The sequence below is a fragment of the Coturnix japonica genome, chromosome 2, assembly GCF_001577835.2.
Source record: "Coturnix japonica isolate 7356 chromosome 2, Coturnix japonica 2.1, whole genome shotgun sequence".
NCBI classification, from domain to species: Eukaryota; Metazoa; Chordata; class Aves; order Galliformes; family Phasianidae; genus Coturnix; species Coturnix japonica.
Window position 1 is genome coordinate 30490079 of NC_029517.1, and position 12029 is coordinate 30502107.

A 12029-nucleotide genomic window follows, 5' to 3' on the forward strand; every position below is an offset into this window, starting at 1 on the left:
TCCCAGTAGTTTGTGTTATTCTTCGTGTTGAACTAGCCAGACAGGCCCAGCATTAACTGTTGCAGTGGATGTGAGTTAAAAGAATATTTTGGAGGCGTATTTTATTACCAAGGTAGCAGCATTTCCACTTGACTTCTTAGCAGAAAAATTAAGCCTTCTGGTTTTCTGCTTGAAACTGCCTGAATGGAAAATCACTGGCTGTTTCGTTGCTACCATCCTTGCTCTCCTTTACCAAGTGCTCTGTCTAAAAAAATGTTCTAGTTATTGAATGCAGTCAAGCAGCCACTGCTGTAACTCATGCATGATGCCAATAACTTATGCCAGTGAAATCAATGATGAGAATTTCAAAGAAGCTTTAAATAAAATATAACAAATTTAAATGCCAAAGTGCTGTCTCTGGGAATTTGCTATTAACAGATTATAAATGGTTTGCATAATGTTGAAAAGCCTAGTGCTTTCAGTTAGTGTTATCAAAGGCTTGTTTAAAGCAGTTGCTGGAGGACTGCCGCCCTCCCCCTCAGCTTTCTGTTTCATGATGGATAAAAACAAAACTCCTTACAATAAAGAAAGGAAAGCCAGGTTTCCAACTACCCTCTGACTGGCCTCCAAATCTGGCAGCTGCTTTTGGGTGTCTAATTGCCTCTCCTTCAAAACTTGACGTGCACCTACTTTGAGAAAGTTCTTTGGGTACCTATTTTATATGTGCATTGTTCCCAATTAACAGGAAATTAAATGATAATGTAGTAAAATAAATCTGAGTTGAGCTTATAATACTGTTTCTGACTTTTGCTTTTCCTAAAAAAACCCAACCAACCAACCAAACAAAAAAACCAAAATCACCACCAACAAAACAACGCCATTCTTTTCTGAATCCATGGTCAAGTATTAGATATAGAAAAACCGTGCAAATTAGTGGATAAGACGTTGGACTGGGAGAAAAGAGCCCTTCCATCGAGTCTTGAGTTTTGGCTACACATACTGCTTTTTCCTCATTTCTCTTTCCTTCCATATGTTTGGACTCTTAAGGTTTGTATGCAAGTGTAGCACATCAATGTGTCTGTACAGATTTCCACACAATAAGGCCTTAATTTTAGTTGAGGCCTCTAGGAATTGCACCTAGTAAGTGTACTAACAAATTTCTCTATTAAATTTTCTTACTAGCCTTTCTCCATTTGAGATTCATGGCAAGCTCCCTTGTTTATGGCAATCTAATGGGACCGTAATTGAGTCCCCGAGACACATTACAGATAGAAGCCAGTTTTTCCTTAGACAAAGTTCGATGGAGAATGTATTTGCTTCTAAACATACTCTTTATGAAAGGGCTTGCTGCTTTGTGTTTATTGGTGTTCCATCTGCTCTAGAGAATACATTTGAGAAAAACTAGCTCCAGCATGGCATATAATGTTTCATTAGCAGGCATAACTTTGTTTATTTGCTTTTTAAAATTGTATTTAGAAAAGGAAATCAGTTTGCACCATTGACATGCTGCCAGGTTCCTGTTTATAAAAGTCACAATAGGCAACTTGGAAGAAACAAAATAGTCAGTTTATGGCTTTTGCATAAAGTATTACTGAAACTATATAGGGCTAAGCAGCCAGTTGTGATTCACCTATTTTGCATCCTCCCAATTAGCAGGACAGGATGTAGTGTTAGCAATGTAAAATGCCTCAAGTGACCCAAGCGAGGCTATGGACACTTAGTATTACTGACGTTTATTAGAACAGAAGAAGCTCTTTGTGTTATAATGCTTAAATTGCTATCTTGGGCAAGTAATTGTATCTGAAATGAGAAACCCTGAGGAAAATGCGAGATATTTGTAGGAAACTTCAAGACATAAGCATGCAATCTGATGTCATCTTTTCCCACAGAGAAACTATTTCCTTTCAAACTCTGATGACACCAGTCTTCCAAAATTTCCTTGTCCCTTAAAATATGTTCATTGCGTTTCCTTTATATCACATTTTTTTTTTTCTTTTTCCTCTAGTGAATGGTTTATCATGGATACATCTGGTACACACCACATATTGCTTGCAGTGTGTGTAAAGAAGGCCTGGTGTGTCAGAAGCGCATCCTGAAACAGGCATGATGAAGAGGGCATGAGGAGGGTAGTGGGGGAGAGGGGATGGAATCCTGGAAGACAAGGGTCATCTTTCAGTATTCATTTCTTCTGGTAATTAGAGGGCACCACTGAATGTCTGTAATTAGATCATGTCACAAAAATTAAGACAAAAGACCAAAAATTCTAGATCCCCTGCATTTTGTTCATAATATCTGAAGAGTCAGAGCGTTTGTTTAAACCAGCAGCCAAAGTGGTGGATAGGCAGGGGCGCTTAACAAGACCCTGCAAGAAGTTCACATGCATTTTCCTCAGAAGGTGGAAGGAAGAGAGCAGAGGAGGTGACTGTTCACTTCAGGTACTGAGGGGCAGAGGCAAAGAGGAAAGGCACATCAGAGGTCAGCTGTGTTGTATTGACTTTGTGCAGGGCTGTCACCCACGAGGCAATGGTGTTAAGGGGGATTTGTAGTGCTTATAATGGCCCTGTGGACTTCAAGGCATGGTGGTGACTGCCGCAGCCTTGAGATGGCTTGGCTTAGCACTTCATAGCCTGTCTTGCATCTTGTGCCATGCTTCTCAGCAGCAATGCACAGTTTGTTGGGGATTAATGGGCTGCAATAACATTTGAATCATGTATTGTATCTCAGAACATCTTGCTAGTAACATAACAACAGCTATTAAAAGAAAACAGGATAAAAAGAATGAAATGGTGCTTATGAAGGTTTTTGTTTGTTTGTTTTTATGCCTCTTTAGTAGCAGCGTTTCATCTACATTAAAGAATAAGTCATATTAAGTTAAAAGAAAAAAAGAAAGTGTCTGAGTTCTTGAGTGTAAATATTCAGGATAAAATTTTATAAAGCTCCTGCCAGCCTGACCTATTAATTAACATTAATTATCCACTAAGGCTTCAAAATGCCAAAGACATCTTTATAAAAGGACTTGGGCTGCCTAAGTCCATAGATGCTTTTAGAAATGTTATCTTTGTTGTCAGGAAATTCTAGCCACGGTGCTCTAAAGCAGTATGTGGGCAGCGTTTAAACTCTGGCCTGTGAACCGCTGGTGGTCGCAAAGCTGTGGTAAGTCATCTGCAGCTGCTCTGCGGAGTCATCTTGCCTTAATTACACAACTTATGATAAGAGTACGGAGTGGTCTGTGAGAAATTCAGAGGGTTGACAGAGGTCTCTGATCCAAAAAATTGGAATCCAGTGGCAGAGACTGATAAGTACAGATTCAAAGCTTCATGATTTCAGGGAGAGCAATGTTTCCCTTTTTTCCCCATCTGCCTGTCATTACTTGTCATTTTTAAGTAAAGAGTTTAATTTTTTCTTTAAACTCTTTTACCCCTAAGGAGATCAGCCTGATAACATTTGACTGAGTGGTGCTCGGGGTTACTCTCAGTGCTCCTGCCCTCTGATTCCTTGCACAGAGGGGACAGCGAGCTGTGTTCAGTGTGGAGGAAGCAACAGCCAAAAGAGTCCTGGGGGTGGGGAAAAGTTCTTCTGCATATGTCATGCCTGCTTTATTTTTGTTTGTTTGTTTATTTTTTAAACATGCCAGTTCTATCAGATAGCTGCTGTGTGAGCATTTGCCTGCCTTTGAAGATCCTTTGGCATGTGTGAGCCTCATTCAGTGGCTTCATTCCTCTCGCTAAGTGAGAAAGTTAAATGGATTTTAGTAGTCTGCGATAAGATCTTCCTAGTGCTTTGTCCCTGTGCTCAGTGTTATTATTACACAGCATTTTCAAATAGTTCTTTTCTGTGTCCTTTCCCTGCCTTAGTACTTTTTCTCATTCAAGCCATACAGATATCACAGTTTAAAACAAGTATTGCATTTCATTCTCCAGCAAGCTTTCTCTAACTCATCTCTTGCACGATCCTCCTTCTTTTAAATTTATGTATTTGTAATACACTTCCCCCCCCCCCCCCTTCTCTATAATCCTTTAGCTGCTTTAGTAACCTCTTTCTCTCTCCCTCCCGCCCCCCCAGATCTTCTGCTGTGTTTATTGGAGTTATGTGGGCAATGCGCTTAGTTTTATACTTAGGCATATTGCACGTTATTAGAAGATGAAATAGTGAAATAGTTGTGAGGAACTGGTGCAAGGATGTTTTCCATTCATTTTGACTTGAATAATGAGAAAATTGTTCGGTTCTGTTTCTGGAGAGATTTGGTAACTTTTGTTTTGAGATGATCTTCCTCTTTTGTCAGGACTGAATTCATAAAGGATCAGTATTTGTGACAAGAATCTCTATATGATTAAAATAATTTTGAAATGAGCTGTTATTTCCCATATTCAGCCTCTTATTTTCTTTATTACTATGTCATAAATTTGACGCTATTTCTCTTGAACTATTTGAAAAAATCTTTAAAGTTGCTGTTTGGGAAAGCAGAAGTAAATTATTTTTTTGCAGAAAAATGTGCAAAAAGATGCTTTTGTTTTAGATCAGTTGGATTATTTCTCTCTCTCTTTTTTTTTTTTTTTTTTTTTTCTGCAGCACATACTTTCTGACTTCAGAATTTTTATGATAGTCTGGAAAATGGGCTTTCTGTATTATTGGTTTTAGGTCACAGATCTATTGATCTGGGAACTCAGAACAAATCTGAATGGCTTATCAGTTCCTATCAGAGTGGTATTTATAATTTTCATTAAACTTCATTACAAAAGAATAATAGGAAAATATAACATGGCTTCAGTTCAGAAACTGGTCCTAATAGTTTAAAAGCACAACAAACAGTTTGAAATTTAGAATACTCCAATGGATAGTAACAGGTTGATCCATTTTCTTTATACTATGCCTTTAGAAGATGGGGATGTGTGATTATGGGTGATGTTGTAAAATGGATGGATGTTTCTCTGGAAGAGACAGGATTCAGCAGAATTTGTGACTGCCCAGAGCCATGGGATGTATTTTGCCTATGTCTACAGAGCCATCATTTCTCTGCTGTGCTTGCCAACAGGGCGTGTGTTCTTGTGGAGTGATGTGTAATTCTCTCCATGAGCACATGGAAGCATGACTTTAAGAAGTTTTTAGTCTTAAAGAAAAAAAAAGAGCATCGCCTATCCAAAGTTAAATGGTTGCATGTGGGAGAAAAATGCCTAAGTGTTCTCTTGATTGAAGCTAAAAGGAGAAATACTCTCAAACTGGTGAGAAGTTAAGCTGATGATGATCTATTCCCTTTCCTCTTGCAGTTGGAAAGGTTGAGCATGAATACATCTAAGCAGTTTGTGGAAGTCTTTTTTTTTTCCCCTTCACATTATTTATTTTAACCTGAATGTTAAATACTGCATGAGAGTACAATGTAGGCACACTGGCAAAGGGAGCATTTCTATGAAAGTTCTTTATTGTCATAATCCCAGTTTCTGCTTCAGTGGGAGTGGCTGGGAACTTTGGTGCGGTATGAATCTTAGTCCTAGAGGAAATAAATTCCCAGCTCCTGTCATTAGTGGCACATTCCCTATGTGAACACTTGTAATAAAAGCGTAATAAAATGAATAATAGTAGTGAGCGCAAATGACCTCTTCAAGGACAGTTATGAAGGCCTTTGAGAAAACTCCAAATATCATATTCTCTCTGAGTATGCACAGGTCTCAGGAGTGTTAGAGGCAGGAGGAAAGCTCTGTGTCATGGCTCCTGTTGACAGCTCCTCCCCACTGGTGTGATGGGAGCTTCCCACCTTGTATGAACACAGCCATCATCTCAAGAGCTACAAGGGAATGAGAAGGGCAGTTAAAGGGAGAGGTTATTCATGGATCTCTGGTGGAAGAGTATGTAGAACTCCTTAAAAGCAGAAGCAGCCTATTCAAATAACTGTTTAACTATGTTGTAAAGGTCTCTGTTTCAGTCAGTGCTGCTGAATTTTACCTTTTTCTATGAGGTCCAAAGGTCACGCCTGAACTACTATGTCCATATCCTCTCTGAACTCACATCATGCAGAAGTCCATTTCAAGAATTTTGAAGGTCATCTGCATCATACGTGCAAGGGGCCTAGTCTTGATGTGCTGGTGATACACTGTCATTTTGTATGTCATGATGCATGTGACCAAATCAGACAGGCTTAGGGTCAGAACTGTTGTGTATTATTTCCCTCACATCTTTCAGAGTATAGGACTTGTCACAGATACAAACTTGCTTGAATTTCTCTGCAAATTCAAAAGCTTCTCACCAATGTAAATTGTTCTGAGATTGCCAAATCCCTTTCCTGTGAATGCAAGAGTCATGCAGAGTTTGACATCTTGTTGGGAAATCTTAGGCTTCCTCTTGGCAACTCTATATACTAAGTATAATTCCTACCCAACAACAGCACTTGTATTGCTAAGAAGAATGGAAATGTGAATGCACCAACAAGTTTTCTCTTTGTTTTTGCTTCCCAAGTTCAGCCTACTTGCTGAAGAAATAGTGTATGGGAATTGCCTAAAATTTTGAGATAGAATCACAAGAATATGCCTGTAAGCTAGCAATTACAATGTCTTGTGTGCTATCAAAATTTTTCATATCTATGTAAATCAAACCACTTACACTTTTGAGAGATCTGAAATCATAGGTGAAAAAGGTAAAAATAAGGAAAAGAAAATGGGAACACTAAATCTAGGAATGCAAGAATGTGAAATTTAATCTTTAAATTCTGACAGTTTTGAATCCTGAAGTAGATGTGGCTGTGATTTTTCTTTTCCTTTTTCTTTTTCTTTTTCTTTTTCTTTTTCTTTTTCTTTTTCTTTTTCTTTTTCTTTTTCTTTTTCTTTTTCTTTTTTTTTTCTTTTTCTTTTTTTTTTCCTCCAGAAAACACAAATCCACTGAAGAAGAGACATTTTTATAGGAATGTGTTAGGTCAGTGGGAGCTAATTTTGAAAAAGATTCAATATATCTAAATTTATTCTCTCTTACTACTTGATGGTCGTAATATATTATTGGGCTGTGAAAAACTATAGTTAAAATCCTTGATCTGAATTCCTCTTGCAATCCATGCTCCAAAGTGAATACTGGCTATTCTCCTGCTGGACCTGATTCATAATGTGTAAATTATTTACTAGAACAGGAGCTCAGATGGGTGAGTAATCTGACTGTTTGGCTGTAGGCAGTCCCTCTGCTTCTTTATTTAAATAAGACAGTCAATCCATCGATAAATCAATCTATCTTTCTATCCAAAAATGAATTGGGAGATAGGAGCATGACAGCTATGGACTTCCATGTGTGGGCCCTTTGTTTATTGTCTCCTTTTCCATTAAGAATGTCATTTAGAGGGCTTGCTTTTGTTGTGGTTCAAAATCCAATCTTTCATTTAGCTATGGAATTCAATACATTGTCTATCTTGCTTGTCCCCAGATATGAGCAGAGATTTGAGTTTCATTTTTCAACAGCTTTTTCTATCACTGTCTTGTGTGACAGAAAACATATATTCTGTCTTAAACTGGAATTTTGAATGAAATTTAACATTTGTTTTCAAACCTGAATATTGCAATGGTCAAGAAGTGAGTCTTGTTGGCAATGTGTGGATGTAAAGGTGTTTTTTATTTTTCCTTATCTTCAGCCTTGCATTAGGTGGCAATAGAAAGTTTCCTTTCCTCTTGCTGCTAAAAACCCACATGTTGATACCTGATAGGAAAAAAAAAAGTTATTAAGTCTGCTGTATTTTTCATATACATACACTGTGGGTTATCTCTGGCTTGAGATTTTTGTTTGTTTTTAAACGCAGGCCAAGTCAAACCTTGTGGTTTAGCAGCATTGTGTATTATGTATGTAGGGATAATAGAAGACAAGTTTCATTCTGGAGTTCCTTCCTTAGTATCATTCTGTTCTCCTGTGGCTTGTTCATTGTATAGATATGAATTATCTGTGATTTTTTTCCCTAAGAACTTTTGAAGGGCTCCAAGTTACCTGAAGCAAAGGTTACACATGTGAAAATACAGTGCTATTATTTTAGACCTTTGGAATATTATTGCTCTACAAAATATATGTAGGCTATTAGAAATGGCTGTTTCATGATATACTACGTACTGCTTGTTACTTCAGGACTATAAAGCTTGATCTGCTTGTCAGTCTGAGCAGACCTAGTACACAGTAAACAACCCTCACAGTAAATCAAAGTGCCGTGCACTCACCACAGAAGTCATTTTCAAACAAAACATATATCACATTCAGTCAAAAGAATGTGTGTTAAATGTCCCTGTTATAAATCATAAGTCAGAATCACAGAAGAGTGATTAGTCAACTTGCAGGTATTTTTCCATTTATATTGCCCAGTAAAAATAAATACAAACAATATACATTTTTGTCTGCAATCTCCCTTTTTCCTTCCTTTCACAGAATATCTCCATGCATAACACAGTTGGAGGAGCAATGGCAGGACCTGGATCTCACCAGCTGACAAATACAAGGATGCCAAACCACGACACCAGTGTTGTGATTCAACAAGCCATGCCATCTCCACAGTCCAGTTCTGTCATTACACAAGCACCTTCCACAAATCGACAGATTGGGTAAGTCTGTTCCTCTTTTTTCATTTCTCCATTTTTCTGATTCCAGCATTTGCATTCAGGACAAGACATTGTCCTATTGTTTTCTAAGGAGTTTGCACTTGATCCTGCCAGCATACAGCAAGAATCACTCTAGTATACATTCCTGCGGGGAAACAGACATAACACGACATCTACTATAGACCTGTAACTTTGGTTCAGCAGGGGCAGAGTGCTGTACTTGTAGGAAAGTCCTACTTTCTCCTTTAAAAAATAAGAATAAAAAAATCTGCTTAAAGTCAAAGTTGCTGTTCTTTTATCTGTTCTGGGCAGGCTGATGCAGAATTTCTGAAGCTGATCATTTCACTTCTTTCAGCAGGAGTTCTGGGTGTAGGTAATGGTGTATATAAAGAGGGCTACCAGAAATTAAAAAAACACAAAAAACAGTTCATTAGGATAAACAGAGTTTGGCACAAAGGAGCAGTTTGCAACTATGGATCTGAATTTATTCCTTCAGATTGACAGTATGGATGCTCACTTATTGGCTTGAATGTCTATTTCTAGCAGACATGAGGTCTTCATAAATCATGATAACTCATTTTTAATTATACAGAAAGTGCCCAGACAGTTTGAGATTTATTTTTTTATTGTTATTTTTTAGATGTCGCACAATTCTAAGAATTTAGACTTTATGCATGAAAACATGCGGATAAAAAGATAAATCAGTGGACTGAGAATGAAGCAGCCGTCTAGATTCATTAACTGTCATTTGTAACTTGGTCACATCCATTATATGATAAGTGCAGAAGCAGTCTCCATCCCCAGTCATTGTCTAAATAATTGATGAGCAACTTGCTGTTTCTTTGGAGTAAGACTGAAAAGTGAAATCCTGGCACTGAAATCTCAAAGTCCAGTTATTGTCTGGTTTTCTTTCAAGATTCTCTGTGGCAGGGGCAGAATACAGACCTCAGGCTCTTCATCTCCCAGCCCTGGTGGCAAGGATGGTTGCAGCACTGTCTGCTCCAGAAGTGTTACACACACATTCTCATTCACAGTTCCAGCTTGCCAGAGCTCACAGCAAGGCTCCTTTACTTCCCCTTTTCCTATTGTTTCAGGATTTGGTTACTAATACAGAAATCAGTTAGTATAGGTGTGGTAAAAATATCTGATAGTTGTGCCTTCGTTATATATCAACAAAACAGTGTGTTCACTGCAATAGTTTTCACTTGTGAAACCAAAAGTTTTAATCTTATGCATGTGCTGCTCTGTTTGAAGATAGGCTGATAGAGGGGAGGAGTAAGAAACAGCTTATTTTCCAGTTTTAGAAAGAAAAGCAGCTAATTCCATTATCTGGATTAAGGTTGATAAAGCTCTTGTTCTAATTGTGGATTAATAGGTCTAGTGGTAATAATGATCCAAATTAAAAACAAAAACAAGAACAAAACCCAATTTTTAATACTAGTAATGAGGTGTTTTATATGAGACTTTGTTTGGCTTCCAAACAATTGTTTCTATGTAATGAGAAAAAAACGGCATGTGGTTTTGCAAGACCCTGCCAGTCAGGTTTTAGGATTGCATTGTTTCAGGGCCATGGTGATTAGAATCTCCAGAGTTGGAAGGATTGAGGATAAAAAAGGTCTGTTTCCTAGTCACTGGTGAGTGTCTCATTTGGGAAACTTTTGTCATGACATATCTTAATTCTCCATGTGACTGATTCCCACAGATGTTTCCAAACTCTGAGTCTAAAGCTGTTCTATTAGGAGGCAATTGTCAGTGTTTAGTCTCTGTGTGAGCTGGTGTGTGAATGAGACTTATGGTATGACCTCCAGCACACTCCCTTCCCCATTCTTCCCTCTTCCTAGGAGGTTTTGGGTTTTTTTTTCATGGTGTGTCCTAGGAGATAATTGCTGCATTTTGGACTTCATCTACTTGCCAAACTGTTGAGCATCCCTGTTTGTCTTCTTTTCCTTCAGTCTTTTCCCTGTGGTGTCTGCTTTATTTATTCAAAGAACATATCTTGTCATTTCCATTTATCTTCATCTTATCCTTCTAAATGTGCTAAGAATTATATCCAGGAATCATTGCGGGGAATACGGGCTTGACAGTGGTTCCAATATTAGGCAATTGAAGATAAATCCAGACGGATTCAGAAAATGAATTCTGCAGTGTTTGGTGGTTTTAGTTTGGTCTTAAAAAGTTGCAATGGTTCTTTCTTTCTATTTTTTAACAAGCTTGAATTCTGAGGTGCTCAAGTAAGTGGTTGTGGGTTGGGCACTCCCTCTTTTTTAAGACATACAAAGTTGCCCCAAAGGGTAGATGAGTCTTTACCATGGAGAATTGTGCCAGGGATTGGCCTTTTTAGTGAGCAATAAAAACAGCAGAGAGCAACTGGAGCACCGAGTTCTGTAAGAGCAGGATCAAGACCTAAGGGTTATATAGAACCATCTTGTAGCAATATTCTGATTTTTATCACAACCACAAATATTTTAGTGTCAGACTACAGCCAAGCCACCTGCAAATGTTTGTGATGGCCTAACTCCAATGAAAACAGGGAACAGCAATGAAAGTCTTCATTGAGACCCTGCTCATAGGCTGTGCTCCAGAGAATGGGACCCACCTGTGCCCCCACACAGCTTGCTTCATGGGGGAGGAACTGGGTGAGTTTGCAGCAGCTGACGTTTCATTTTCCCTTCCTTTCTCCTCCCTCCTTTTCTCTCCATGCCTCTCTTTTTCCTGTCTTCTACTCTGGCTCTGAGGGATTACCTATAAAACGAGATATTAACACAAGGCATGGGAAAACATGACAGAATGAGTGTTGTTGGGCAAGCCTTACTGGCACTGGGCATATACACATATTGTTTCAGGTATTAGGCTTCAACTACTACTGAACAGGCATCCACCCAGATTAATCAGAGAGCATGAAGAGTAATAACTTAAAAAATAAGACAGTGTGCAGTCCCACCTTCAGCATGTACCTGATGTAGAGCAAGCAGCAATGTTATTGTTGTAGCAAACTGGTGGATAAGCATAAAGGTCTGAGGTGGTATTTAAATAGTGAGGAAGCCTCCTGGCCATCACTCCTCCCTCCCCCAACAAGTTTTTAGCATGTGGGAGGAATGCTGCAACTAGTAACTACTTGTGCTAATGAAAAATCAGTTGAGGAACACTTAGCAGTGAAGGGTGTCTCTGGCTGATTAATAGTACATCATTTGGAGATAAGATACATGGAGGAAAAGCAGTAAGGCATACGGACGAAGGGGAGAAAAAATGTGAGACATGCATTTGTCAAAGGTATAGAAAAGCAGATAAACCAAATCAGCTCAAGATACAGGACTCTGAATTGATGTGTACGATAGCTATGTTTGTCTCCCTTTAAAAAATTAAATTCATTATTTTCAGTGACAAAGCATTCAGCAATGGATCCGAAAACTATGGTTAGACAGATTAGCCAACACAGCACTCTAATTGTTTTATCTGAGCATACCTTTTGCTAGGTAAGGTGTCTTGAAAACCTGCGAGGGCTTT

The 12029-nt window shown here is 38.4% G+C and overlaps 1 protein-coding gene across 3 annotated transcripts in view; it reads left to right on the forward strand.

Annotated features, from left to right (window-relative positions):
- CREB5 (cAMP responsive element binding protein 5) overlaps positions 1–12029 on the forward strand; it is a 241078-nt gene that overhangs the window by 65930 nt on the left and 163119 nt on the right. For all 3 annotated transcript variants that reach the window (XR_001553120.1, XR_001553121.1, XM_015853850.1), the window contains exon 5: positions 8356–8528. Coding sequence is in view for 1 of the 3 variants with exons in the window: in XM_015853850.1 (XP_015709336.1) it covers positions 8356–8528 (173 nt within the window). In the remaining 2 variants the exon portion in view is untranslated. The remainder of the gene's footprint in view (positions 1–8355; positions 8529–12029) is intronic.